This window comes from Delphinus delphis, chromosome 16 (assembly GCF_949987515.2).
Source record: "Delphinus delphis chromosome 16, mDelDel1.2, whole genome shotgun sequence".
Classification (NCBI taxonomy): Eukaryota; Metazoa; Chordata; class Mammalia; order Artiodactyla; family Delphinidae; genus Delphinus; species Delphinus delphis.
Window position 1 is genome coordinate 9,458,451 of NC_082698.1, and position 27,880 is coordinate 9,486,330.

General features: G+C 50.0%; 1 protein-coding gene across 3 annotated transcripts in view; it reads right to left on the reverse strand.

The window, feature by feature from the left end:
• The window catches only part of LOC132439561 (transforming acidic coiled-coil-containing protein 2), a 141,694-nt gene that overhangs the window by 1,887 nt on the left and 111,927 nt on the right, over positions 1-27,880 (reverse strand). The window contains exons 6-16 of one of the 3 annotated variants that reach the window (XM_060033919.1): positions 23,971-24,032; positions 22,847-22,962; positions 21,495-21,666; positions 20,069-20,209; positions 19,101-19,190; positions 12,701-12,844; positions 11,924-12,000; positions 8,351-8,394; positions 2,233-2,393; positions 1,908-2,014; positions 1,395-1,515 (exon numbers count right to left, since the gene is read on the reverse strand). In XM_060033919.1, coding sequence (XP_059889902.1) covers positions 1,395-1,515; positions 1,908-2,014; positions 2,233-2,393; positions 8,351-8,394; positions 11,924-12,000; positions 12,701-12,844; positions 19,101-19,190; positions 20,069-20,209; positions 21,495-21,666; positions 22,847-22,962; positions 23,971-24,032 — 1,235 coding nt within the window. The remainder of the gene's footprint in view (positions 1-1,394; positions 1,516-1,907; positions 2,015-2,232; positions 2,394-8,350; positions 8,395-11,923; positions 12,001-12,700; positions 12,845-19,100; positions 19,191-20,068; positions 20,210-21,494; positions 21,667-22,846; positions 22,963-23,970; positions 24,033-27,880) is intronic. The other 2 variants (XM_060033917.1, XM_069541501.1) reach the window with 2 other exon arrangements.

Consider the following 27,880-nt stretch of genomic DNA (forward strand, 5'->3'; position numbering starts at 1 on the left):
AAATCATGCTTCTGGATCTCTTGAAAACAGAGACCACCGTCTCCATATCACTTAGAGCCATTTAGCGAAGAACTCATGTGCTTAACCCCTTCTTCCTGAGTCTTAGTTTAAGACAAAACTATGTCTGCAGATACATTTGTATTTTTTCTGTTATCCAAAACAATGCAAATCCAACTGGCTTTCTCCTTGTCTTTTAGCTTGCCAGAAAACCTAGCATCAATCACCTCCACTTTGCGACCGTAACCATCTGAACAGGCCGGGTGCCTTGAAAAGCACGTCTCCTGACCCTGGTTTTAGCTCTATTGATTTAGCCAATATCAGGATGCAACTTAAACACCATCGTACCCTGATGGAAACAAGAGGGAACAATCTCAAACCTTCAAGATCTACTGGTTCAGTCCTCCGACATTACAAACCTAGAAACCGAGGTGAAGGGCCAGGCCTGCCGAGGGTCAGGATGGATGGCAGGGAGGGGCAGGGACCTGAATCTCTCCCTGACACCATGCAGGTGACGTGGGAGGTGGTACCTGCCCACTGCAGAGGTTAGCACTGCTTGGCCCAGAACCCCTGGGGACCCCAGCCAGCCGTGCTGGAACCTGGATGGGTGCTTCTAGGGGAGCAGAGGCCATTTGGGAGACACCCTGGGCTCCTGCTGCTACCTGCCTATAAAGTGTCCTCACCAACGCCCATCAGGACCCCAATGCATGTGAAGTGCTGCTGCCCCCGGCCACTGGGCCCTCAGATGACCCCATCCTGGGGAATCCTAAGGCTCAGTAAATCAACCAGAATGGGGGTGCATGTCTGCAAACACACCCAGGGAGGAAGCCTGCCTGGCACACACTCACTCAGAATCAGATTCACAGCACCCCTGGGTGGAAGGGGCTTCTCATCTGGACACCCAGGGAGACGGTGTTTAAGGTGGTCCAAGCACTTGACTGGAAATCGGGAAATCTGGGGACAGGCTGAGGGACCTCAGGAGGATCCCACCATCCGCGAAAATGAGAGGACACCTGGGGGCCCTTCTGACCCTGACGCTGCCCATGTTCTGCAGCAGGGGGCTGCCTGGTGGGTACCATCCACTTACTGGTAAACTCGCTGGATGCAGGGATTAAAGTACTATGCCTGGCACACTGCAAGTGCTGAGCAAATATCTGACGAATGAACGCTGAAAAGGAATGAAAAATGGCAATTCCCAGAAAGGCAGAAAAGAGGCCAGCCTCAGGGCTGCGGTAACCTGGATCTTCCAGAGGGAGAGCGAGGCCATGCTCATGAAGCATGAACTTGTCCCGGGAGTGCCTGACATGCGGGCTGTCCTGGAGCTGCCACGGGCACAGGGAAGCCTAGCCTCTGTGTGTCTCAGTGTCTGGCCAGCCCGGCCCGCCTGGGCCTGTTACCTTCTGCTCCAGCGTTCTTTCCAGAGCGTCCACTCGAAGCTGCTCCTTCCGCAGGCTTGCCTGGTACGCAGCCTGTTCCTGCTGGGCCTTGCCCCGGACCTGGGCGATCTCAGCGTTGGCCCTGCAAGAACGGCACGGGGATGGGGTTCAGAAATGACCACCCTTCCTCGCAGATGCCTCCCGCTTTCCTTCTCCCAAATCTGGGTAGGGGGAACCCCATCACCTGGCTCCAGCTCTTTCTAATGGGGGCTGGAGCACAGGAGCCCATGAGAACCCCCACGCTTGTGATGCCGAGGTACTTCCAGGGGGTACCCCGGAAATTACAACACGCATCCCTTATTTATCAAGATGGATGCGAATGGAGAGTACACTCTCATCCTGAACTGTATTGGAAAGCACAGCTACAATAACCACCCTGCCCAAGCCGACGGCAGGGGTGCCAGGAGCTCCCAGCCTGCCTCGGCCGGGGCTGCTGGGGGGCCCTTGGGAGCAGACCCGGGGTGGGGGCATCACCTGTCCAGCTTCTCCTCCGCGTGGACCTTCAGCGCCTGGTACCTCTGCTCTTCCTTCTTTACTCGGGACAGGTACTCCTGCGCACATTTCTTCAGCACCTCTTCATTCTGACTCGACAGAGGACAGGGGTCGAGGCCACAGAAGAAATGCCGAGGAGGGTTGGGAACCCCAAGCGCCCTGGGACGCGGGTGTAACCCCGGACAGCCAAGTCCGAGCACCCCGGCCTGCAGGGACGGCCTTCCCGAGCGGCCCACAATCCTCCCAGCCCGCCCCACCTCCTCCGTCCCACGCGTCCCTCCCGCTCTGCCCGCGAACCTCAACACACCTTGCGGAAGCCCTCCAGGACCTCCTTCATCTTCTCGTATCTCCTGAAGAGATCGGCCAGAGATTTCTCCACCGAGTTCAGGTCGGCCAGGGCCTGCTCCTTCTCCAGGACCAGCTGCTGGACCGTCTGGTGGGAAACTGACTTCTCCCTCTGTTCATCCTCTGGCAGGGGACACGGGAACAAACTGATGGGGCCCATGGGTTCTGGACCTGGTCTCTGGGGCTGGCTGAGTCCTCAGATGCAACTCAGCCTGACTAGCGAGCAATCTCAGACCTTGGCTTTTGGTTGAGACAGACCCAGTCCCCCGAACCCATCCAGCTCTAAAGGAACAAAACCCACGGGCGCAGCATCCCAGACCTGGGCCTGGGCAACATTAGATGGGATGGAAACGAGCCAGCATTCTTTAACCTGATCAATGCAACCCTGGAGACCCTGGTGATTCTATGTGATTGTCCACAGCACACAGACCGATCCATAAGGTAAGAAAGAAAACGTTGCTACTGAATTTTGTGTTGGTCCGGATTAAAAGGTGCCGTAGATTGAGCTGTGAGGGAGGGAATCTCCCTTCTTAAGTGTTATTATTAAGCTTAAGCTTAAGTGTTATTATTAACCGTTTTAAGAAAAACGGTTTCCTCGTCCTTAAAACATCCCATGAACCCAAAGCCCACATAATCATGGCCCTGAAATTCTACTCCACACAAAAATGGACATTTCCTTTGATACAGCAAGTATCTTAACTCCCAGGAAAAGGGAGCTATTTCTGTCAAAGTGAGTTTCCCAGTTATGCACAAAAGAATTAAATTCTGGCCCAGTTCAGAGTGGCTGATCCTGGTGAAATGGACTGCTTGGTGGGCCACTGCAGGCGAATATGCCTGGAACCCCGTGAAAATCCCTCATATTGATGGGAACGGCTTTCTCTGGCCACTCTATAGAAAAGCCCCTCGACCGCACAGCGCTCTCTATGCTTTGTATGCCAATCCATCATTGGTCTGGGTGGGCAAGTAACCACTTGCTCTGAACCGTCTGGAACTTTGCTGACAGCAGAGAGTGGCGGGGGTGAGGGGAAGCCCCACTCCGAGCTCCTGTCCTTCCTTGGCCCCAGGTCAGCTGGGAGGGGTGCCTGGGCCGCAGGATGGACAGCAGCTGTAAATGATGACACAGCCATGGTAAGAGCAGCGGCCAGTGTACCGGGCTCTTGCACATGTCGGGCACCGGGCCAACTGTTATCTTGATTCAATGCTCCTAAGCCACTTCCAGGAAGTCCAAACCAGGTCACCCCACCCCAGGGGCTTCCCTCTGCCCTGGAATAAAATCCAAACCCCTGCCCACATGCTCTGCTCTCAGCACTGCTGCGCCTCTGCTGGGAACGCCAGCCTGGAGCTTCCCGCCTCGTTCAGAGGCACCGTCCCTGAGCCCGTTTGGGAAACGCCTCCTCTGAGGGGCCCAGTGGTGGCCACGCCGTATCGTGAAATCAGACGTGTGGGTGTGCACGTGTGTGTGTGTAGAAGGCACACTCCCTGGGAGCAGGGTCCTGAGTCTGTTCTGTCCACTGCTCTGTCCCAGAACTAGGACAGTGCCGGACTCACAGCACAATACGCGCCGTGCAGCTGGGCAGTGAATGAATGAGCACAGCCTTGCGGCAGATTTCTAGTATCCCTCCGACAGGAGAAGCCGAGTCACTTGTTCACTGAGGACGCAGCAGATCCAGATCCAAACCCAAGGCTGTGCTCATAACTGCATCTCCACGTGAGCCCCTTAGGGATGGACCTGAAAGGATGTAGCTCCCTTAAAAGTGGGGAGAGGGCGCTTCCCTGGTGGCGCAGCGGTTGAGAGTCCGCCTGCCGATGCAGGGGACACGGGTTCGTGCCCCCGTCCGGGAGGATCCCACATGCCGCGGAGCGGCTGGGCCCGTGAGCCATGGCCACTGAGCCTGCGCGTCCGGAGCCTGTGCTCCGCAACGGGAGAGGCCACAGCAGTGAGAGGCCCGCGTACCGCAAAAAAAAAAAAAAAAAAAAGTGGGGAGATGTTGCTTTGGGTTCTTTTCCCTTAGATTCCCGATAGACGGGCATCTTTCTGTATCCTGACGTCAGGCATGTTCTCGGGTGGGGGAGGAGGGAAGAGCATGGAACAGGGGACCACATTCTGGTTTCGGCTCCAGCCCTGACCATAAGCTTGCTCATAAGTCCTCCCTCGAGGTCCCAGGGCCTCATTTCCAAAATGAGGGGCTTCTCACACACAGATGGCTGTGCCCACCCAGCAGGGTCCGATTCAGTCAGTCTGGGGTGGGGCCGAGGATCTGCATCTGTGACAAGGTCCCCAGCGATGCTGAGGCAGCTGGTCCCGGGACCACGTTTGGAGAACCACAGGCCCGGAAGATGCCTGAGGTCCTCATACCCTGCCTCTCAGAGATCCCGCTACCAGGGCAGAGGTGAAGACCCAGGAGCCAGAGTCTGAGAGTCCACATTCCAGACCTGGCTCTGAGACTTCCCAGCTGTGTGACCTTGGGCAGAGGTTTTCAGCTCTGTCCTCCACACCTGAAACAGGGGATCCCAGTATTTCTCTTATGGCATTTGGGAAAAGATTAAATACAAAGCCCTCAACACATAGTAAGAAGCCAGCATCAGTGACCCGTTATCAGCAGCATCACTGCCTCCCCCCAGCTGGTATGATGTCAAGTCCCAGTGACCCACGAAGGGGGAGCTTTTTAACATATGGCAAGAACAGAACCGCCAGCAATCTGTTTGCTACGTCTAGACTCCTAAAAGAAAGGGCGTTACAAAGTTCCACCAGTAACCAAATGCTTGTTTTTATTCTTTGAATTTTAGCTGCTTCCTTAGTTCTCGGCAAGCTGTACGATGCACATTCTGGGCTGGTTCTACGCCATGTATACATTTCACTTGGCTTGGTAAAGGAGCCATTTATCAAACGGAGTCCATCTGATTTCCTGGATCTGAGATTAGGCCGCCTCAGCTTCCTTTCCTCCCCCCATAACCCTTGTAAAAATAGAATTTCCCTGTTCCCGGGGAGAGAGGGAGGAGGAGAGAATGCTGGAGGAGGAGAGAATGCTTCACACATCTTTTTTTTTTTGTAACTTACAAATGCTGCTAGGTGCTTCAAAGCAGGAAATCAGCTCAAGACCCAAGATGTTCTATAGACACAACAATAAAACAACGGCCCTGGAGATGTTCTGGCTTTTTCAGGCGGAAACACTATTAAACCATGTGGGGAATGCAGCCAAAACACAAAAGCAAAAGTAACAAAAATAGAAAAACAAACAAACAAATAAGGGTTGCAGTGGGCGGGTGTCAAATTAGGTGAAAAAGCATTTACTTACCAGGCTTGCCTGTTTGTTTTGCAAGCAAAGGGCAAGAAGCAACGGAAAATGGAAGCAAAACAGATAATCAGGGCAGTTGTTAGGAAAGCAGGAAAAAAAAAATCAATCGCAACAACCTGGAATGCAGAAAGCACAGAAATCCCTTTTTGTTCTGAATTCTCAATAGTCAATATTTGAACTTAATGAAACATATTCTCTTTAGTAACATATGGTGAGAACGGACTGTGATGACAAGACAGATGTCACACCAACATGGAGCATGTGTGAAGGTTAAACAGAGGTCAGGGAGCCAGGCTGGAGTCAAGGCTAGTGGAAGTTGGGTAGAAGCTGGTTTTAACTTCAAAATGCTATTACATTCACTCTGGGCCCTGAACGGCAAGCTCTCTGGGCCTGAGTTTCCCTTTCCATGAGGAATGGTGGGTGGGTGAGCGGAAATGAGAAGAAAAATACGGGATCCAGATGAGACATATGGGTGTGTTTCCTGCCTCAAAAGAAGGCAGGTCCCGCCCAGAGCTACAGTGAGCTCCAGCCATGCCGCAGCCCCACACCATCCTCGGCAAGGACACAAGGACCCTGAAACTGACAGTGGCCCTAATCGGCGACCTGCAAGTGACTGATGGATGACACCCACAGACATGCCACCTCTCGGATGAGAACAGCTCTGGGAAGGTGGGTGATGAACGGGACAGGAAGTGAGGATGGGGAGGGGGCGATGAGGAACAGACACACCATGAGGCGCCACCCCAAGTGACAGCACTGCTTCCAGCCAGGGACGCTGGGGAGGGGGTCTCGCAGAGCCACCGCAGAGTGCTGAAACACCCCCAAAACAGGAAAACGCTGAGGGAAAATTTCACAGCTCTTGAAGAGAGGGGCTCTCAGGCCAAACACGCCAGGTCTCCTGGAGGGGGTGGGGATAGGGGGGTGGCATGTGTGGCCTTAATCCCTGGAGTCAGGGTTCCACACGCTCCTCAGACTGTGTCTGAATTGAAAACACTGTTCTAACTACTGTCACCTGCAGCGTGGAAAGCATCAAAGTCCAATACTCTTTCTGTCACCACAAGGACAGGCCACTAGGTCAACTAGAGACTCTGGCTCTGTCAGTTTTCAAGAGGGAATGTCTGCTTCTATCAAACCGCCAGCCGAGCCAGAACATCTGGTTGCTCTGGGCGGCCTGCCGTCAGGACAAAGGCTCTTCAACACTGGCCTAAACGTCATTGTCAAAAGTAAAAAATAAAAATGGATGACTGAGACGCAGAAGGATGTTTCCAGATGAGCCATGTAGGTTTGAGTGACATTTTCACGTCCCAAGACTCCAGGATGCGGAAAGGTTGCCAAACAATGTGTATTGGAAGATATAAATCCTTCCTTCTGACCATTTTCAGCAGCAGTTTCAGTTCCAAGGGTTTTTTTTTTTTTATCTCATCCATATGTATCCATATGTTATACCAATTTAACAGAGGTTTCATTTGATAGAAAGCATACACCATGAGGCTGATCCTTTAAAAAACCCCAATAGGCTTCCCTTGAGCTCTGGGAGAAATGGTCTTTATTATAATAAACCAAAATTAAAGTTCTTTTGAATGGAAGCTTCTTCACTGTTCCCAAGGCTGTGGTCATATTTACCTTGGGGCAAAAGCTAGAGGTGTGGTGTGACATATCCAAACGTTTGAGATGACGAGGGGTCACCTGCTAAAACAGCATCAAGCTGTGGTTTGCAGTAAGCTTATGTCCTTTGGAGTAAAAGGTTTTTTAAAAAACTGCTATCATGGACCTAAGCAAATAAATAAACAAAGATCCCACACCTCGCACCCAGAGTTATAACAGCATTTTTCAATGATGATCATCAGTGAAAAGACCTGGGCTTGGAACTTCTGCAAAAGGCCTTTTCTCACTTTTTCTTTAAAAAAAAAGAAAAGAAAGAGGGCTTCCCTGGTGGCGCAGTGGTTGAGAGTCTGCCTGCCGATGCAGGGGACACGGGTTCTATGCCCCGGTCCGGGAAGATCCCACAGGCCGCAGAGAGACTGGGCCCGTGAGCCATGGCCGCTGAGCCTGCGCGTCTGGAGCCTGTGCGCCGCAACAGGAGAGGCCACGACAGTGAGAGGCCCACGTACCGCAAAAAAAGAAAACAACAAAAAAAAAGAGCCAGGTGTGTATAACTTGTAACATGAGGCCTTCTTTTATTGTAGGCCAAAGTAATCTGTCAGTACTGGCTGCCAGGGATGCTGTGTTAAGATGGATTCTGAGGCAGTGTCCAACCTCAGTGAGAAATAGTGTTGTGACCAGTTAATAGGGACAGGCAGCTGGACTGCCACGTGTTCTACTGTCCTTGTTCTAGACCTCTGTGTAAAGGCCGAGTCAGGTATTTTTTCACTTGTGTCTAAACTAAATTAGGGTTTAGAGATTTCATTATAGAGATCTGATTCTCTCCCATGAGCAAAAAAATCACCCAAATATCCTAGTAACCAACTCAAATCTCTTTCCCCATGAGGTGGGCCATTCTGGCTGGGTCAAATGGTGGCCATTGAAGTGACAGCCACGGCTTCCCACAGGCATGAATAATTCATGCTAAGGGACACACACGCTGACAGGTGTTTCCAGGAGGTCCCCAGACTCACTGATCTGGGGCAGAGCCACCTTCTGGGATGCTCTGGTCCCTCCCTAAAGGGCTTCATGCTCTAAGAGGAGCCTGAGAGGAACACACTCTGAGTCTCTACTTTCAAAGCCCTCCCCATAGTTCAGAAATCTCAGGGCAGGCCTGAGCCCCCCACCAGTGAGGATACCCACCTATCATCTGGGCGATGGTCTTCTCATACTCGGCCACTATTTTCCTGTAAGAGAAGTGAAAATAGGTTGGAACTGTGACCACAGAACAGTTTTTAATTTCACGCGGGAGCCCATGTGCTGGGTATCAACAGCCTGACCACCGTCTAAGAGGACAAGTCTTATGGGTCACAGGTGGCTCAGACTACTAAGGACCCCTCCAACCTCAGCCCTCTTCTTGTACACCCAAATAGGTTCATTTTCCTAGTGCAAGACTCTGATCAAATCACTCCCTTATACAAAACCTTCTGTGTCTCCCCTCTGCTCACTGAGAAAAAAAATAAGGCCAAACCTTCAGCCTGACAGTTGAAGCCTTCTGTCACCTGGGCCTGATCTTCATCAGTCTTACCTCCTTCCGTGCCATCTCGTGAACACAGTGGTTCAGTGAGAACCAATGATTTCTTGTCTGCCCTGAGCTTTCTCACCTCTATGGCCTTGCCCATGTTGTTCACTTCCCCTCTCTCTTTCCACCTGTCATAGTCTGTTTCTCAAGGGCCAATTCAAATGCTACCTCCTCCAGGAAGCCTTCCCTGATTTCTCCTTAGAACCCCGTAACATTTTATCTGACTCTTCTTCCAAAACATACATCATAGTACTTGAGTGGAAGCTCCTCAAGGTCCAGGGACCACTTCTTAGTCACCTGTGTTGTTGAGTGGGGGAGTGGCAGGAAACGAAACAGTAGCACTTCTTGGGTAGGCTCAATGAAGAGAAGCTGCACAAAAGCACTAAGATCCCTTGTTTGTAAGATTAAAGGAAACTCCAAAAAAGACTTGAGGGTTTCACCTACATTATCCAATCCACAAGAGAACCAAGAGCTACTAACCTCCAACAGATCTAGGACCTGATTGCAGCTGACCCTGCCTCTCCGAGCTGTGTGATTTGGCCAAGTCAGTACTGGACGCTGAGGGTTCAGCTTACTCCCTGGTCCAGTGAGGATTACCTTAGACCTTGACTTTCGGGCCTGGGGGGTGGGAATTAAATGAAGCTAAAAGCGACAGTGACAGCAGAACACACTCTTGCAAAGGCTAAAGGCCTTGCAGCTGCTGGGTGTCTCTCCCTGGCTTCTTGACCTTGGCCCCAAGGTCACTGCCTCACCCAAGGGCAGACCCACAAGAAAGGAAGCCACAACATGAGTGCACTTGCATTCTCTCTCTGAATCCTACACAGAGACACTTCATGTTTTCTGTGCTTAAACAACCCCTCCTGGCACCCCTGAAACACAAAACAGTGATGGATCTCTGAGGCTGCTCCATCTAAACCCACCACCACTGAGGGCAGAGGCGGGACCACAGCAAGTAAGGGACGTGTCCTTTCAGAAGTGCTAGGAGACTGGGGGCCAAAGAAGTGGTCTCCCTAGAATTGCTATACAGGGTCATTCAGGAACCTTTCCAGGATCCCAGGGCTACAAAGTGGCAGAGCTAGGATTCAAACCCAGGTATCAACTCTGGAGTCTTTGTTATAACCCTTCGGCTCCACTGCCTCCAGGCATTGTGACTTACCCCCATTTTACAGATGAGGAAAGTTAGACACAGAGTTAAGAAACAGATTCAGAGAACCTGCTGTGTAGCACAGGGAACTCTACTTGACTCCGCTGGACGGAGGAAACTAACACAACATTGTAAAACAACTGTATCACAATTTAAAAAGAAAGAAAGAAAAAGAAACAGACTCAGAAGCAGCTACAAAGCAGAGCCTGACTTCCACCTGGTCTGGCTCCAGAGGCTGACGTTTAGGGCACCAAAAACTAGTGCCTCTGTGCCAGCCGGAGACACTTGAAATCCCACCACACCAGTTACCAAACAGCACTCCCTGGAGCCCCCAGAGGTACAATTTCTCCCAGGAAAGCAAAAGGAATCAGAGACAAGAACTTCCAGCCTCCCCGTATGTCCTGCCTCCACCTTGAGTGCAGGCAAAAAACCAAAGCCACCCGGTTCCCTCCTCAACTTCCCCTTAGCCAAAAAAAAAAAAAAAAAGATAAAAGAGATTTTAAAATAATGCAACTACAGGGCCTCAGTTTGAATGTGAAATAGCGCTAAGATTAAGCTCCAGAAGTGATCACAAAAACTGTCAGGAGAAAGAAGGAACTAACAGAAGAATTTTCAGGAAGATGCTATTTGACCTAGAAAATGGGAGATGATCACCTAAACATTTGCTTATTACTTAAAACGGTAGCCAGGAATATGATTTTGATAATTAGCTCACAGCACTACTGCAATGAAGTGTACTAAAAATGTACAAATTCTTCGACCAATGTTTAGAAATGCGTTCATTCTCCTATTCCCACACTTTGAGACTTTAAAATGAAGCTGATTATGTATTCTTGGCACAGTGCCGGACCTTCTGTCTTGTTAAAATGATTGTGGTCGAATCCATATCTTCTCCTGCAACTGCCTCAGCTCGTGCTGAAGAAGGGCAGGTGTGTGGAGAATGAACTATGCCCCCTCCACCCCGCCACGCGCAGTTCTTAGACCCGCAGCACCTAGAACCTGGACAAGATGTGCTAACCCGGGACGGTCAGAGCAGAGGTTTGGGCCAAAATTGCTTTAAAAATGCCACTTACAATATAGTTTTTGTTTTTTTTTTTTTTACAATATAGTTTTAAAAGTCACATCCCAAGGGTAAATTCTAGCCCCAGAGATGGTTTCTTAGTTTCTAAGAAGATGATGAATTGAGAAAGGAAATAAAGGGGAAAAGGCACGTGAGGAGTGAAAGCAAGAGGCAGGCTGCTGGGTACAGTGGAAAGAGCTTGGCTTTCAGAGTCAGAGAGGTGGATTCAAATCCATGTTCTCGTTAACTAGAAGCTCCAGGGCCTCCGTCAAGTCACCTAACCTCTCTGCGCCTTCAAGCGGGGCTGACCATCCCCTCGACAGCTGTGGGGAGAAACAGGCTGTGTGTCTCCACCCAAAGGCACAGTGCTTGGCACACGGCAGGTACTTACCGTGTGGTAGCTGTCATACTTCTATGACAATAGGCAGCAAATGAAAATAAATCACTCAGGCGACATTTGGGAGACACCCTCAATGTTTATCAATTGAGACTGGTGAAATTAATTATGTTAGACCCTTAAAAGGACTGTCAAGCACCTGTTGAACAAATAGGTCAAGATGTATAAACATCTGTCCAAGTTACGCTAAGTTAAAAAAGAGTATAGGGTAATGTACATTTCTACACTCCACTTCTGAAGAAAAATGGAGGCTACATAGATACCTTAACACATTTGGGATCAGAAATGGAAAATTCTGGGAAGGATACACCAGAAATGGTGCACAGTAGGTACCTGAAGGGTGTGGAACCAGAGGCTGAGTGGGAAGCAGGTGTGTTTTTCCTTGTACATATATTTATTTGATTGCATTATGTGACTCGTGGTATTTTAGTAATAGTAATACACTAAGAATACTTCTGTGAAAATACAAACCTTGTGGAATAACGGGTAACTTCTACAGAGGACACTGTTCATGGGCCACACCAGCTCCTGCTGTTATCAAACCACAGGTAAGCATCCCCCAGGTACCAGGAAGCCCGAGCATCACAACTGACCTCATTTCCATCACTTCCCGCCTGCTTTCTTCATATTTATCTTTCCAGTCCGAGACCTCTCTCTCCTTGGTTATGATCTAGTATCAGGGAGAAGAAGAGGAAGGAGGTTAGTCCCAGCTGAGTCAATTCAGATCTGAGCAATTCATACACCAAGACAAGGAAACACTAAATAAATATGGAATTAAAACCTGCTACACCAAATAATTGTATTTAGAGAATTTCCCCAAGCATGAGATAGAAATAAGCCAAACGTGAGACTTTCACAATGTCCACAGAGAGCAACTAAAAGGCATGTGCTTTTTTGTTATAACTCGAACGAGGCCCTAAAAACTCATTAAACAACAGTGTCGGGCTTCCCTGGTGGCGCAGTGGTTGAGAGTCCGCCTGCCGATGCAGGGGACACGGGTTTGTGCCCCGGTCCGGGAAGATCCCACATGCGGCGGAGTGGCTAGGCCCGTGAGCCATGGCTGCTGAGCCTGTGCGTCCGGAGCCTGTGCTCCACAACGGGAGAGGCCACAACAGTGAGAGGCCCGTGTACCACACACACAAAAAAAACAAAAAAAACCCCAAAAAACCCCAATAGTGTCCAAGATCAAAACCCACGGTTTGCCGCCTGTCTCTGCCTGCAGTGGTCAGAGGAGAAAGTCTGTGTCCAGAGATGCTGGCTTTGTGGGACGTGGGTACATACATTTATTTACAAATGGCAGAACCCGGAGCTTTTCCCAGGGCACCCAGAGCTGGCCTTGCCTTCTCTGAGCCACACACACGCCACAGTACCTCTGCCCTGGCGATCTGGAGGGCGGAGTCCAGGTCAGGCTGCTGGAACAGAAGGCCTGTGGGTTTCTCTACCTCGGCCGTCCCGATGCGGGAATACAAGGCTGTTTTGGAGATGGTGACGTCTGTTGGGTGAGCAGCTTCTCTCTGTGGAATGGTTTTTAATTTTAAAAAGTTAACATTAATCTTATGACAAAGAGAATTGCACTCATCCTCTCATGAACGGGTCAGTTGTATGGTTTTGAAACAAAGAACACCAAAAGTATGAGAAAATGCTAAGACTAATGAATGGGGAAATGCCGGATACAATCTACGGAAATCTATCATTCTGCACCTGCACCGGCTGACAAAGGGTCTAATGGCGGACGCCTCCCCAGCTCCCAGGCCCTGGAGTCAAGCACGTCTGGTGCCCGTTTATCACTGCCATTTATCAGCCGCAGAGGCATTTAGGCACAGCGCATAAGAACCAAGGTCATCTTCCAGCAGGTTCCACTTCCAAAATAAAAGCCTGACGGTGAACAATGTTGAATTCTACTCTATGTTTTCCCAGTTTTGAGTAACCACAGATCTGATCATTTTTGTAAGACTTTCCACATTTCAACTTAGGGGACATTGGTTAGCTGTGTTTGAAAGGATATAATTCACACAGAGCTTAAGGCCTACCATAGCTCTCAACCAACATCACCTTCAACGAGCTAGTTTCTGGGTGCCAAAAGGTAAGCGGTACGTTGGAGTTACAGCGTCAGCGGGAAAATCGAAAACTGGATCACTGACGACATCCACCTGTGCCGATAAGCCCCTCGGTGAGTGGTGTGATTCCCTGCCCCCACGACCGACACTGGACAGTCACAAGCCTCCTGGGAGGGAGGAGAGGTCTGTGCTGACTCTTCCTCCCTTCGCACAAATGCTCAGCCATTTCCAACACACCCAAAGTGCAGCATCAGGAGCGTCGCCAACCCGTGCAGCGGGCTGTCAATCTAGTGCTACTGCAGAAGAAATGTCAAACCAATCACACTCTCAGTCCTATTCATTAACCTCCTGGCCCGTCGTGGTTGCCAAGGCAAACCTCCACCCTGGTTACTAGTGTCCAACTGGACGTGAAGCAGTGGGGGTGTAATGGGCGGAGGGCAACTGCTTTTCCTTTGGGAAATTTATGAGAAGAGATGGAGCCGTGAACAGAACACCACAGTGTAGAAGAAAGAGAGAGATGTGGGAAAGTATCGGTGAGGACTTATCTTGTAGATGGAAGCAGAGGAGATGAAAGAACCAATGGTAACTGGGAAGGGGGTGACCCGAAGGTGCTTGAGCAGAATTTCTCTCCTCAATCACGGGAACAGGCATGCTTACCCTACTGTGGCCTCCGAGGCAATGAACTTGTGACAGCTTAGAAAACGCAGGTGGAAGCTTAATGGATAGGACTGGAGGTCACCGAGTTAGGACCTGTTAGTTGTACACATGCACGATGAACTAAGTGGTTTAGGCTGTCCTGGAAGCGAGCGTCTGCTGCGTGGGTGTCACTACCCCTGCCTGGCCTTGAGTATCTGGGCTAACTCTCACATGGGACCCAGAATGACCACTACTGGTCAGAGGGGAGTACCAGACCCCAGGGACACGCCCACCTGTCAAGTGGGATGCCAGGATCTTCGGTGACAGGACATTCGAGCAGAACACAAGTTTAAAGCCCTCAGGAGCAGGTAGGCTGACCTCTCAGAAGAGGGCCTCCAGACCACAGGGCAGAGCCTCTCCCACGTAGGCGTTAATCTCTGATGTCTGAGATGTTTTCAAGGTTCTACTTGTCAAATGGGAAACTTCTCAGGAAGTAAACAGAAAATTATACCTAGACACCAAGACTCAGTATTTACATTTATCGAGAAAGTTCAAAAACACAAAATTCTGAAGAGGATTTTTAAAAAACCTGTTCCTGTCACAGTTAAGTAAAATAATGTATTCTTTGAAAAAAATTAAATAACGTTTCAAAATGGAAAGAACCCTAGACACCGTCCAACTCATCCTGGTCCCTCTGATGATGAAAAAATTGAGGATCTAAATAAGATTTGGCCAAATCGTTTCCCAGAATGAGATTCAATTCTGACCCAAGATAAACCAACTCTCTGAAGTGCAAGAGAAAATGAATTAAAACTAACTTTATCATACTGGGCAGAAACAAAATACGACCAGTGCAGGAATTAATGATCTTTAAGCTGCCTAATGTCCTTTGTAAAACAAGGAAGGGGATGAAAAATAAACAAAATAAGGAGCTTTCTAAGGAAATGCAAATGGTTACCACCAGATACAGTAATTCACTATCTCCGGTCATCCTGGCCACCTGGTGTTTTCAATAAAGAAACATGATGACTTAAGAATCCATTTGAATTACTACCAGAGTATCTGCATGTTAATGCAATTCAAGGTACACACCCTGGTTTTCTCTTACAACCAAGAATTGTTTTTAACTGAAATTAATAGGTTTGTCTCTTGATGATATTTTAAGATCAGACTTAGATTAAGCTTTGTTTCTCCCACATAACCTCCCACTTGCTACTTTAGAGGAACCAAAAAGCCACCAGAATCACAAATTAAGATGTGAAGCGGCCACGACTCAGACAGCACGGGACCAACGTCCAAACTCTCGATCCACTCTCTCAAATCTTGGTCCCTGCGGGGACCCCTGGGGCACTGTCGCCGGGATCAGGCCTGCAGACCTCATGCCTGGGGTCCTTCTGGCCTTGCAGCCAGGGGCTGGGGGTCTTGTCGCTCAGCCAGGCTCACAATCCTCCTGGTGTCCAACCCGCTGCTGCCAGGCTCAGGGGAAGCTGCTATGTCTTGGACCAAAGCAGGATCGCTTTGGTCCCCGGAAACCAGGTGGGAAGCAGTGAGAAGGCGCAGGGGTAGGGTCCAAAAGCCGAGATCAGGTCATGGACCAAGGTCATGGAGCGTGGACACAGGCTGGGTGCCTGGGGGGTGACGGGGCCACGTGGCGCCAGGTGGGGCAGAGAGCAGCCTCAGCCCGGTGCCGCCCCATCCAAATCTGACAAGGGGCGGGTCTCAAGTTCAGGATGGCAAACAAAAGGAAGGCACTTGATACGTGCCCTTACTCCACTCCCCACAGGAGGCGCCACCAGCACCGACCGGCCTCTCCTTCCCCCTGGGTCAAGACATGGCCTCAGACCTCAACACAGGCTGCAGACGAAAACCACGAATTCTTGAAACTGGCAAATAAGCTGAAACCCACGTGCCAGCCCTTTGTCACTGCCCTTCAGACTGTTCTTGCGGGTTTCGGGTATCACCTGGTTAAATGGCCGGGGTGGGTGGTTTCCGGACACAGAAGGAGAAAAGGCAGCTATGCTATCAGGCCGTTCACCAACCATACAGTTGCCCCAGACCTGATTCCTTCTCCCACTGATGCTGCGACAACCCAGGCATCTTCCTTTATGGGCCAGGACTCCTGGAGGAATCACACACTGAAGATTAACACCCTTTCCCTCCCAGGGGAGCCTGTTTCTAGGACCTCCTCCAGTCCCAAAGCTTGCCATTTGTATGATCCTTGTTCCCATGTTACCCAGACACATCCTTCCTTCTTTATATAGGGTCCCCCTAATCCCACAAGGCCAGATACTGGACCATACCCAGTATCTGTTATACACACAAATTAAATCCATCCCTGTGCCCTGCAGCCCTTGGAAAGCCATACAGATGGAACGCTCAGGTTCTATCCACCCTGGTTTAGTGGTGAATCCAGGGCTGCTGCACCTCACAACCAGTGACCTGGTCAGATCCGCCCCCGCCAGGAGGACACAACCGAATTCAGTTCCACCAGAAGTGTGTGGAAGGAAAACAATAAGGGGTCTGACACCCCAGCCCCTGTGGAGTTTCCCTCGTTTCTAACGTTTTCTGACTAATGAGACAGGAAACCGCACAGCAGTGCCTGGAAGGCTGGCTTTGCCGGCCCTCAGTCTGAAGGGAAACGTCGAGTGAAGCTGCTCACAGGAGCGACCAGAAATCACCCCCATCATATTTCATGACGTTTTTCATCCTCTCAGTATGAGTTTTTTTCATTCCAAGTGATTTCATTTTGTGTTAGCAACAGTTTAAGACCATGCTACCAGAAACACTGGGCTAGGTCACCTGCAGCTGAAACATATGAGCAGAAAAAAGAACAAATTGGATACACAGCTGCTGTCTTCTCTTTCTATAGATCAGCAGTTTCCAATGTGCTAAGGGCCAATCAAGCATCTCACCAGCAAGAAACCCACAGAAACCTAACTGGGTTCAGGTAAATGGACCACTCTCGGTCTGGTGAGCTACAGAAAAGAGCATCTATTTTCCATGGGCCAACGTCACTAGATTAATATACTTCTTACAAAAGTGGTCCAAGTTCCTATGGTAGAGAAAAATGTTCCTCATACTCCAAGACACTTCTACCCCTATGGAATAATTCTTTTAACACGCCCTTCTGGAATACATAAGGAGGGAGCAGGGGCTGTCTCTCCAAACCACACTCAGTAGACTCAGGTGACAGTATTTTCTCAATCAAAATCGGGACACATGGTCTGAGAACAGGCTTTAACTGACGGGAAGTCAACTGCTGGCCGTCTCTGAGAAGTAGGCACGGGTATCAGGCAGTCCTGAACACTTTATACTCAACTGGAACCACTGAGAACATGCTCAATTCTGCCTCAGACTTCTGGACAGGAATAAACTGTATTTATAGTGACCAAACGTCAAGCAATTCATTCTGTGTTTAAGCCACTACCCAAGGACATCAGGAAATAAATCTAACGGGGGAAAAAATCCTTACTGCTTAATGCATTCTAAAAATCTCATTTTTACGGAAATTAAACCCAAGTCTATGGGTTGGCCACAAGAACAAAGACATCAGCAATGGGTGTTTACATTCCTGTAAACACCCGATGTCCCCAGTCTGGACACCCATGGGATGACCTTCTTCTATCACTGAGAGATGTCTCTGGAAAGGGGTCCCCATTTGGTTCCAGGGAAACCACATGTGGGGGACCCACAGGGCAGGGCCAGCAGATGAACTCCTGATCCTGTCCCAAGGACAAGTGACGGGAGAGAGCACGGGCCCCTCTGCCAAGTAAGCTGTTACTTGAGATATACAGGCAACGAGCTCCCAGGCTCCCAGATGTACAGGCAACTCTCCCAGCTTCCCAGGCTCCATTTTCCACATCTGTAAAATGGGACCTGGACCCGCTGTCTGAAGAGAGATGTTGGGAGAGTCTCATCAGGTAACAAGAGGCACAAGTGAAGGTCACCTCCCAGCAGCTTTCATTGATCGTACACCTACTGTGTGCTAGGCTCTCTGCACGGCACTTACTGTCCTCACAGCAACGTGCAAACTCGCTGCTATTAGCCTCTTGTCACAGATGGAAAAACTGAGGCTCAGAGAGGCTCACCAACTGGTTCAGGGCCACAGAGCGCACTGGGGCCCAGTCCTGGTCTGACAACCCAGGTTCGCCGGGCTGCCAACTGGGGGTGGGGTGTGGGAGAGGGAATGAGGCGGATCCTCAGAGGCCAGGCGCACCCGTCAGCCCTGGGGGTGGGCTGAACCTCCCTGGACCACGCTCCATCGTGCGTGTCATCAGCGACACATTCCAGTTGTTAAGAAAAATGACTCCAAACTTGGAAGCCAGCCAAACAATTTCTGCAGGTCTTGTCAATATCACACTCTGCCCTAGAGAAGGGTTGGCAAATTACGGCGATGGCTCAAATGGCCTGTTGCCCTTTTCTGTAAAAAGGGTTTTCCCGGAACCCGCCACACCCGTTCATCCACGTGTGGTCCGGTGCTGCTTTAGCAGAGCTTGGTGCCAGAGCTGAGTTAGTTGTTACAGAGATCAACAGATGCCTACAAAACCTGAAATATTTACGCTCTCCCGTTGCAGAAAAAGACCGCTTTTCTGTAATCCTTTTGACCCTGGCCTAAGGGTCATCTGACATCTCAGGAAGGTCTTGTTTTCACCTATTCACTATTGACTGGGATCCAGTCTCAGTATGATTAGATGTTAACTTGTAGAAAATAGAAAAGGTGCAAATTATTTTTTATTAGTAGCGAAGCAAATGATTTCTATAGGAAGAAAAAAGAACCTCAAAGGTTATGAATTATCTGTCCTGTTTAAATAGTATTAACCTGTTTTATATCTAACTTTGCAATCTTATTCCAGCCTCCTTACCCCACTGACTGGACATCGGTTTCTCGTATTTTCCTCCATTCAACAAGCCTTACCATCCTGCTGGTGTGTTCAGTGTGTACTTATGCACAAATTACACTTTTAGCTTTTTGAAAAATCATACTTTGTCGAACACCTGCCTGGCCATGGTTAGCAAAGAAGCTTCTGGACCACACAACATTCTCAAGAGGCAGCACACGGCAGCAGCAAACCGGTACCTTGGTGTCCTGGCGGCTACGGGAAGCCAGGGTGATCTGCCTGGCCAGCTTCAGGGCTTCTATCCGCATGATGGCAAACTCTAACTCCTCCTGCCGGAGGGGTGGGAAATGAGCAAACCGCAGGGGAAATGCACCGAGACAGGACGGAAATGTTTTCCACATCCAAGAAACGAATGTGCCACGTGAATGTGTCATGACAGGTACTCGGGGAAACATACGCGCTGGCTTTCTTTCACAATTAACACCTCAGCAGATCATGAAATAAGTGTCTCATTTCCTTTTTTTTTTTTTTTAAATCACCCTTTGGGATGTCTGGCGGGAAGTATGACACAAATACGAAATAATTTTTAAAATGGGATCAGAATTTTTAATGCACTGTTCTTTCAATTTCTCTCCTTTTGTTCATTTCATGTCAAGTCGGCCAACAATTTCCACGAGCGGATTTGCATATCTCAAATGACTATTAACAATCTCTCTTAAGTTTTTGCTCTGAACATCCCAGTCTAGAGGGTATCAAATTGAGCTGTCAAATTTAAAGCACAGACTGTAGACAATTGTTTTGGTGCCAGATACAAGACCTGAGTCCAGATGTTATCTCAACAGGGGTCTGAGATAACCTTGTATACATAAACAGCCTGGCTCCATGGTGAGCTAATACCCTTGGTTCCATGAATAAATCAGAGAAACTGCTTTTGGGGCTATCAAAACTTCTAAAAAATGACTGCTTCGGTCCATTTTCCAAATTGAAATACAAATGGTTTGTTCCACATGTAATGGCACGATTTATAGCACTCTGGCGTCCTGGGTAAAGACCACCACATATATCTGTCTTTGAGGGGAAGCTATTCCATCTGGAACATTCTCAGCAATGCTCCATTAAATCCTGCCTCATTGCATTTGGAGTTCGGAGGTTCATTCTCTACTGAGGTTTTGACAAACTCCCCAAAGGTCACACGTGGGCTACAAACCTGAAGTTTCTGAGCAAATACTGGGGGGTTCTTTTCTGCTAAGTCGGGTTCCAGATAGTCAAGCGCACCACAGAGAGAGGCTGGATGAGCTAGCCTGCTGAGGAGGGCATCAGCAGAGGCAAAGGAGCCCTCAGGAGCTGTCTGAAGGCCGGCAGAGGAGGACACAGAGGAAAAATAGAGGAGAGCAGAGTGATATCGGTTCCAAGCAAGGACCACCCATCTATTGGCTGGACATCTCTGCCTTAAGGCTGAAGAGAGTATCAGTTAGGTGCCAATACGTTCCTTTTCATCTGGACTAATTCCCACATGCTGATCATGGGCATCGTGAGATGGGCAGGCCCAACCCGCTCCCCAAAAGCACAGCCTTAGGTGCCCTCTCCACCCCGTGTCACCCTCACTCCATAACCAGTTGCTAGGAGGAAAGCTACCCTTTACTTATTTACTTGAGAACCTCAGTGGGTAGGAGACAAGGTAGGTGATGGGGTTTTTAAACGTAAGTCATCAAGAACCTACTTTCCATTGTAAACATCCAAAGGAAGGTTTGGTAAAGGTCATTTTCTAAATAATGGAAAGATGACCTCAAACTGGTAGATCAGAAAGACTTCAAAATCAGAAGGCAAAGGTTGCAGAAGTTGAATCATGCATGAGTCCTTCATAGTATCTATTTGAGAGACAGCCTAGGTCCTGTCTGGACTCTCTTTTTGCTCACTGTTATTTTCCCAGTATCCACCTGCCAGACATACAGTAGGTGCTAAATAAATACTTGATGCGTGAGATAAATGAATGTCTACTAATCTGGAGCAATAAAGCAACACGCCAAGTCAATGGCCTCATACCCTCTTGGGGATTGCTGGGGGGAAGTAAAAATAGAAAAACAGAATTGGCCAGAAGGGTGATCGATTTTAGACGTGTGGGGCGTGTGGGTGAGGCCTTCAGCTCAGGTCTATTCGCTCTGCAGGTCCCACAGGGGTTGGGAGGGAAGAGGTATAAGTCCTGGTCTATAAACAGGAGGGACTTCCCATCACCAAAGCCCAGGAGAACCAACTGTTCCTCAAAAGGAGTGTTTCCTGATCTACCATACTCTGCCCTCTGCCGAAGAGGACAGAGAAGCAGGGTACAGACTGATGGCAGCTCAAAAACCAACAGTCCAGCCTGAAGGGTCTAGAAGTGGAAAATGAATAACCCTGAAGGCAAATAAAGCACTTAGGTGAGAACTGCAAAACCACATTGGTGAGGACGAAGAGACCTTCTCTCATCTTTATGGGGTGGGGTCTCCTAGGCTGGCTTCTCTGGCGGGATAGGGGGATAGGGACCCACATCAGGTCCCAGGGGAGTGTTGCTCTGAAGGCCTGGCCCGAGTGGTGACAGAACCCAGCTGACCCAGGGCTCACCCGCAGTGATCTCGGGCCCCTCCAACCCCACTTACAATTTCGATCACTTCTGAGGCGGTGCCCAAGGCCATGGCCTCCAGCTCTTTCTGGGAGGATTTCTCTGGCACCTGCAAGTGTGGCTCCTGGCTGGGGGCCAGCCCTCGTGCAACGGGATGCTGGATCTTTGCCCCGGCGTTCACAAGGGCTTCAGTCTCCTCAAAACTGGAGCTAAGGAAGCAAAGCGCATCGTTAGAGGCTGCACTGGAAACCCCACTGAAATTAGCCAGGATGCCCCGACTAACAGAGCAAGCGATCCCAGACTCCCAAGGTTATATTCCCCGAGGAACACGGGCAGGGCTTAGGTGACCAAGGGGTCCGTTGGCTGGATAGAGGGTGGTCCACCCCACGTAAGAGCCTGCTGACAATGGACAGCCAGAAGCACAGATGCCACTGGCTAAGGGTACGAGCTCTGGAGGTAAGCAGACTGCCGACCCCTTGATTGTGCACCTTGGTGGGAGGGATTAGGGATTCTGGGATTCTGTGAAGAATAGGGATTCTGGGATTCTGTGAAGATCGAGTGAGATGCTGCCTGCGTCTAAAGTGCTCGACACAGTGCCAGTCATAAGGCGCCATTACTGCTGTTACAGTAACATCATCATCTCGTTCCTACCACCCTGAGCAGATTCCGGAGTAGGTACGGGAAGTCATAGCAAGAGCGTTCACTCCTACGCAGTGAAAGCGGCAGGTAGGAGAGGACAGGAAGGTCCCAGTGTTAGCATGATACCCACCCCCCCCACCCAATCCAGCACCACACAGCTCAGAACAGGAGCCTGACAAATGCTTACATTCACATCCATATGAGTAATAAACGTTTATCAGAACTTCATTTGTGCCAGGCCCTGCGACAAGTGCTTTCCTTACAGCATCTCACTTTACTCCTCCTTTTGGCTATTTGAACAGGTACCCCTACCCCTATCCCAAGTGGCACCTCAATTCATCTTCAAAAAAATCCCTACAGGATCAATTTCATTATTACTCTCACTTTACACGTGAGGAAACTGCAGCCCAGGAGGGTCAAGTAACTCGCATCAGGTCATACAACCAGCAGGGGTTGGGAGTGGGATTCGGGCACTGAAGCCTCCCCACGGGACAACTTACACAATAAAGCGGCGTGCACCGGCAGGTGATGGGAGGGGCTCCCGCTCTCAGCAGTGAAAAGGTGCTACCCTAGTCCAAAGGGCAGCCCGTGACAAACCCACTGCCTCTGTGCCCGTGTGGACACAGGGAGATGGGATCGTGGGCTGCCTGAGTGTGTGCAAATGAATGGCGTTCAGGAGAGCAGGGCAGGTGCTCTGAGGCCTGGGGACCTCCGCCCCGGGGTGTAACTCTCTCAACATGGAAGTCGTACCCTGAACACGGCGTCGGGGACTCCGACATCCGGACGGGGGGAGACTTGACCGGGCTCTCCTGAGAAGTGTCAAACATAAGGTACAAGGCCTGCTTCTTCGGGGCGTCGTCGTCCTGCTGCAGGGATCAAAGTCACACGTCAGCTCGGATGCAGTGGCCTAAACACGCTACAGAGACGAAAACCAGAGCGCTCTTCAATGGGGACAGATAACTCATCAGGGAGAAGCCTTCATTTCTCTCCAGCCACCCGGAAGAGAGGAGAAAGCGGCGCTGGCTAAGAGAGAGGAGAGGAGGACCGGAGGGAAGAGGAAAGTGTAGGAAGAAAGTGGGACCGCCTGCAGTTGGGAACATTTCCGGGGGGGACTGCAATGGTGTTGGTGTGCTCCATGCTGCTCAGCCCATCGGCATTTAGGGGCCATCCTCTCTGGATGGGCAACCATGCTGGCCACGGAGGATAAACAGAGGGGTAGGCGAGACCCCCGTCCGGGCGTGGCCCACAGTTGAATGGGGGAGATGGGCATGACGCCCCATTGTGATGAACGCCACCATCAAGGTTCACTGACTTACAGCAGATGTGGTTTAGAAACAGCAACACCCCATCTATGAATGATGCAAAGAAAGAGAGGTAAGAGCAACGTGTCCGGGCTGCTGAGTGTTGCACAAGCCTTCCTGGGCATCTCCACACCTCTGGGGGCATCTCTGGACAACAGCAGTACAAGAGGTCATGTCCAGGACCAAATGCCACAGCAGCAGCACATGTTAAGCCAGGGAAGACAGGTGCCCATCATCACAACTCAAAATGAAAAAGAGATGGGGGAAAGGCTTACTGCCCAAAGGGACAATTTTCAGTTCTAGGAAGCAATTAATCTGAAGAAACCAGATAACGGCACACCTTAGACACCACCAAACCACTCCCTCCACCTGTTTTAAAAGAAATCTCTTGACGAGTTCCTTCTCAGTCTAGGAAGTAATTCTGCAGGGAGCCTAACAGCATCCTATCATTTTTCTCCCTGAAAATGGCATCTGAAGTGGATTGAGACAAACCTCAACTCCCCCAGTCCCAGTTCACCAAACTGACAGGGTGGGAGAGCAAGTTCCCTGCTGGCTGAAGGCAGAAGAACTTACAGGTAAGGAGGAACCAATTTTCTCCATATATTCGATTTCATAGGAGTTTCTGTAATCCAACTCTGCAAAAGAAACAGAAGGAGAGGTGAGTGCCAGAGGGGGGAGGGGGAGTGAGAAGTTTGGGGCTGGGCAGGTGGGGTCCGGAACAAGGCTTTAAGCTTTCTGAGAGTGTCCACTGACTGAGATTTCTGATATGGTCAGAAGAGGAGGCTCGACTCAGCTATTTTCAGACAACTGGTAAACCCCTTACCGTAAAGGGGCTTCTGCCATTTGGGCCTGAGAGAGTTCCAAGAGAATTAAATGTCATGACCAAGCACGGATTTGACTGGGCAAAGATCTGAGCATTTTGCACAGAGTTTTCAGATCAGACAGTGTGTACACTGTGGGTGTTGCTTTTCTCTGTAAGTCTCACGTGCGATACACGGAACCTTCCCAAGTCCTGGTGACATTTTGGAACTGGACCCACAGTTGCCCATCCAGTTGTCGGAAGCAAGGGAAGAACAGTGCTGCTGTAAGAGAAGCTTTGCGAGTTGTCTAGAGTGCTTCCCAAAATTCTTCCAGTGCCAACAGGGCCGGTCCAAACCAAATGTTCAGCTGCAAAGACTATTAAAGTCCAATTTGATGGAAAGATGACCTATTTCAAATTGACCGGAGACTTTAGGCGGCAAAGAAAACTCCAGATACTCTCACTGGATACCTGATCACGGGAATGGAGACAGTTTTGTGGATTAACGACCAGAAGGACCTCGTACCTCCTTAAGGCCCTGACTTGTGCATCACTTGGGAAGAATGGACACTAAGCCAAACCATATGCTGGGCAGGAACTCAGAGTGTCTGTAACCGTCGTGTGAATCTGTCCCTAGGGTCTGCCTCAACCGAAGATGAAGAAGCATTTGTTTACTAAGACTTACTATCTTTCAAAGGCAGGGGACAGTGAAGGACAAAGTGATTTCTAGGCCCACTTCTAGACCTGTCACTTTCCGGGTGCAGGACCCCAGAACTATCATTTTATTGCTCTACTAAAGACCGTCTAAATGGAAAAGATAATAGTGAATCAGCTGCTTCCTCCTCCAAGGCATGATTTAACCCTAAATTATTTCACAGAAACCACACCCCCGCACACCCCACAATGCCACAGAGCACCTGGGATGCACGGAATAAGCTGAGGCCACCGTGGAGGTTTTCTAGGCCCTGGGGCCCCGCGTCAGTGCCGGCTCTGGTTACCAGCTCTCCTCAGTGTCCCACCTGGAATCTGAGCTCGTTTCCGGGCAGCAGATCTGGGGGAGTTTCAGATCACTGAGCTCATTCATCTGCCTTCTTTCCTACCTGCCAAGAGGGTCTCAGACCTTTTGAGAAAACATCTTACTGAACTTGGTTTTCAAAATCCCATTCCCCTGCCTTAAATTCTAACCCTTAGAGGGGAGGCTTGGAGAGGGGAGCCACGTCCAATGTTAGCCCCATTTTTCAACTACGCCACATGCAGCAGGCAGGCCAGGAAGGGTAACGCCAGTTATACCAAATGGCTCAACATCTTTACAAATGAGAGAAGAGGCCGCTCACTAAAGCACGTGCTGCCCCGAGCTGAAGAGGCCAGAAGTTTTGTTTTATTTTGGTTTTCTGGCTGCACCGTGCGGCGTGCGGGATCTTAGTTCCCCGGCCAGGGATCGAACCCGGGCCCACTGCAGTGAAAGCGAGGAGTCCTAACCACTGGACCGCCAGGAAATTCCCCCGAAGTTATTTTTAATGGGTCCTGTCGTTCTGAAGGCAAGGGGCCTGTGTTTCCATCTGACTCTCATGGCTGGAGCTTTGCTGGGGGACCGAAGGAGCCTGGGTAGAAGCCGGAAGGATGCAACCGAGTCCCGATTGCCACTGCCAGGATCAGGGAAGCCAAGTCCCTGACTTCTCTAGGCCCATCGACTTATCCATAAATGGAGCTCAAAGCGCATACATCTTGCAGGGTAAAATGATTTGATGTAAGATGAAAAGCCCCACAGCTGGTCACGCAAAGGTAAGGGACTGTGACCAGGTCTGTTACTGCTCTTTGCTAATATTTCTGAAACTTTTAACGTAAGTGATGAGAGGAGACGAGCCTTTTGGAAGGGGACAAAGACACTGCTCCAACTTCCTTGGGTGGCCCTTCTACATGCCTGTAGTGTGACAACAACGGCGCCCACCACTGAAGACCAGGTTAGGCTCCTGAGAAGGACACCCCTTCTCTATTGTATGCAAGAGGAGGTGCTGGTGCAGCTGTGTGTAGAGGGAGAGAGGGTGACCAGCAATGGCCATCCAGACCTTCGAATCTAAAGCAAATACTCCCCCAGGGTCTCAGACCAGAGCTAAGAGGTTTCAGAGGCTCTGTCGTCCAGTGGTTCCTAAACTTTCCATCTCTGGGGATCACATGCACAAGGTTTTCTCTCACGGCACCATGTTTCAATAGATTGCTCCAGAAAAGGGCATTTGCTAAGCAAGCACTCACAGAAAAATGTTTATAATTTTGCCAATCTGAGGTTTAAATCAATGAGAGAGTATCAGTGTCACCACAGTGAGCTGATATGATTACAGCCCCCAAGCATGCGGTTTTAAACTAGCTGGGCATCTTTCTCACCCAGCTCCACAGGTTTTCTGAAATATTAAGACAACTTGAATCTCTTGTGAACCCAGGTAGGGAAGCGCCGATCAGCTCAACATCCTCATTCTACACTGAACGAAAGGAAGTCTGTAGGACGCTCACGTAAAGAGCATGGCGGAAAAGAAGAGGCCCTTCGAGTCAGGCAGACCTGGTCCTACGAGAACTAGCCCCTCAACACTCAGCAAATCTTAACAGCTCAAAGCCTCTGCTCACTCGCTCTTACGTGAGGAAGTGCAGAAATCCACCACCTAGAGCTGGGAGGGTGAAATGAAATCACGTATGAAAAGGCGCAGCAGGGCTACTCCACCAATGACAGCTCCTCTTTTTTTTTTTTTTTTTTGCAGTACGCGGGCCTCTCACTGCTGTGGCCTCTCCCGCTGCGGAGCACAGGCTCCGGACGCACAGGTTCAGCGGCCATGGCTCACGGGCCCAGTCGCTCCGCAGCATGTGGGATCTTCCCGGACCGGGGCACGAACCCGCATCCCCTGCATCGGCAGGCGGACTCTCAACCACTGCGCCACCAGGGAAGCCCGACAGCTCCTCCTTATTACTGTTACTTGGAGAATTCATATTGCAGTGAATACGTGTCCAAGTGGCAAATATTATTTCTAACCCAACATTTCATTTTCCTGTGATTTATGACTTCAGTGTAAGAAAGCCTCAATCGTGGCTGCAGCACTGGGCAGGCTCTTTCTGGGGAGTACATCTGCACCCCAACCAGGTTCGTGTCTGGTATGGCCGGACGTGGCTCGGTAACAGGAGGACAATCCGAGAACAGGGCTCTGCATCCAGTTTCTACATCCAGTTGCTGGAGGGAACCAGGTACATTAGAGAGGTGAATGCAGGCCACACCTCTTGAAACCGAGGCTGTTCTGAATTCACATAGACAATGGATTTCCCATCGCCCACCAGCTATAACTATGGTCAGGACTTCCCACATATTCACATTTTCTTTTTCTTTTTCATTCATTCATTCATTTATGGCTGCATTGGGTCTTTGTTGCTGCACGTGGGCTTTTCTCTAGTTGCGGCGAGCGGGGTCTACTCTTCGTTGCGGTGCGTGGGCTTCTCATTGCAGTGTCTTCTATTGTTGCGGAGCATGGGCTCTAGGGGCGCGGGCTTCAGTAGTTGTGGCACACGGGCTCAGGAGTTATGGCTCGCAGGCTCTAGCGCGCAGGCTGAGTTGTGGCTCACGGGCTTAGCCGCTCTGCGGCATGTGGGATCTTCCCGGACCAGGGCTTGAACCCGTGTCCCCTGCATTGGCAGGCAGATTCTTAACCT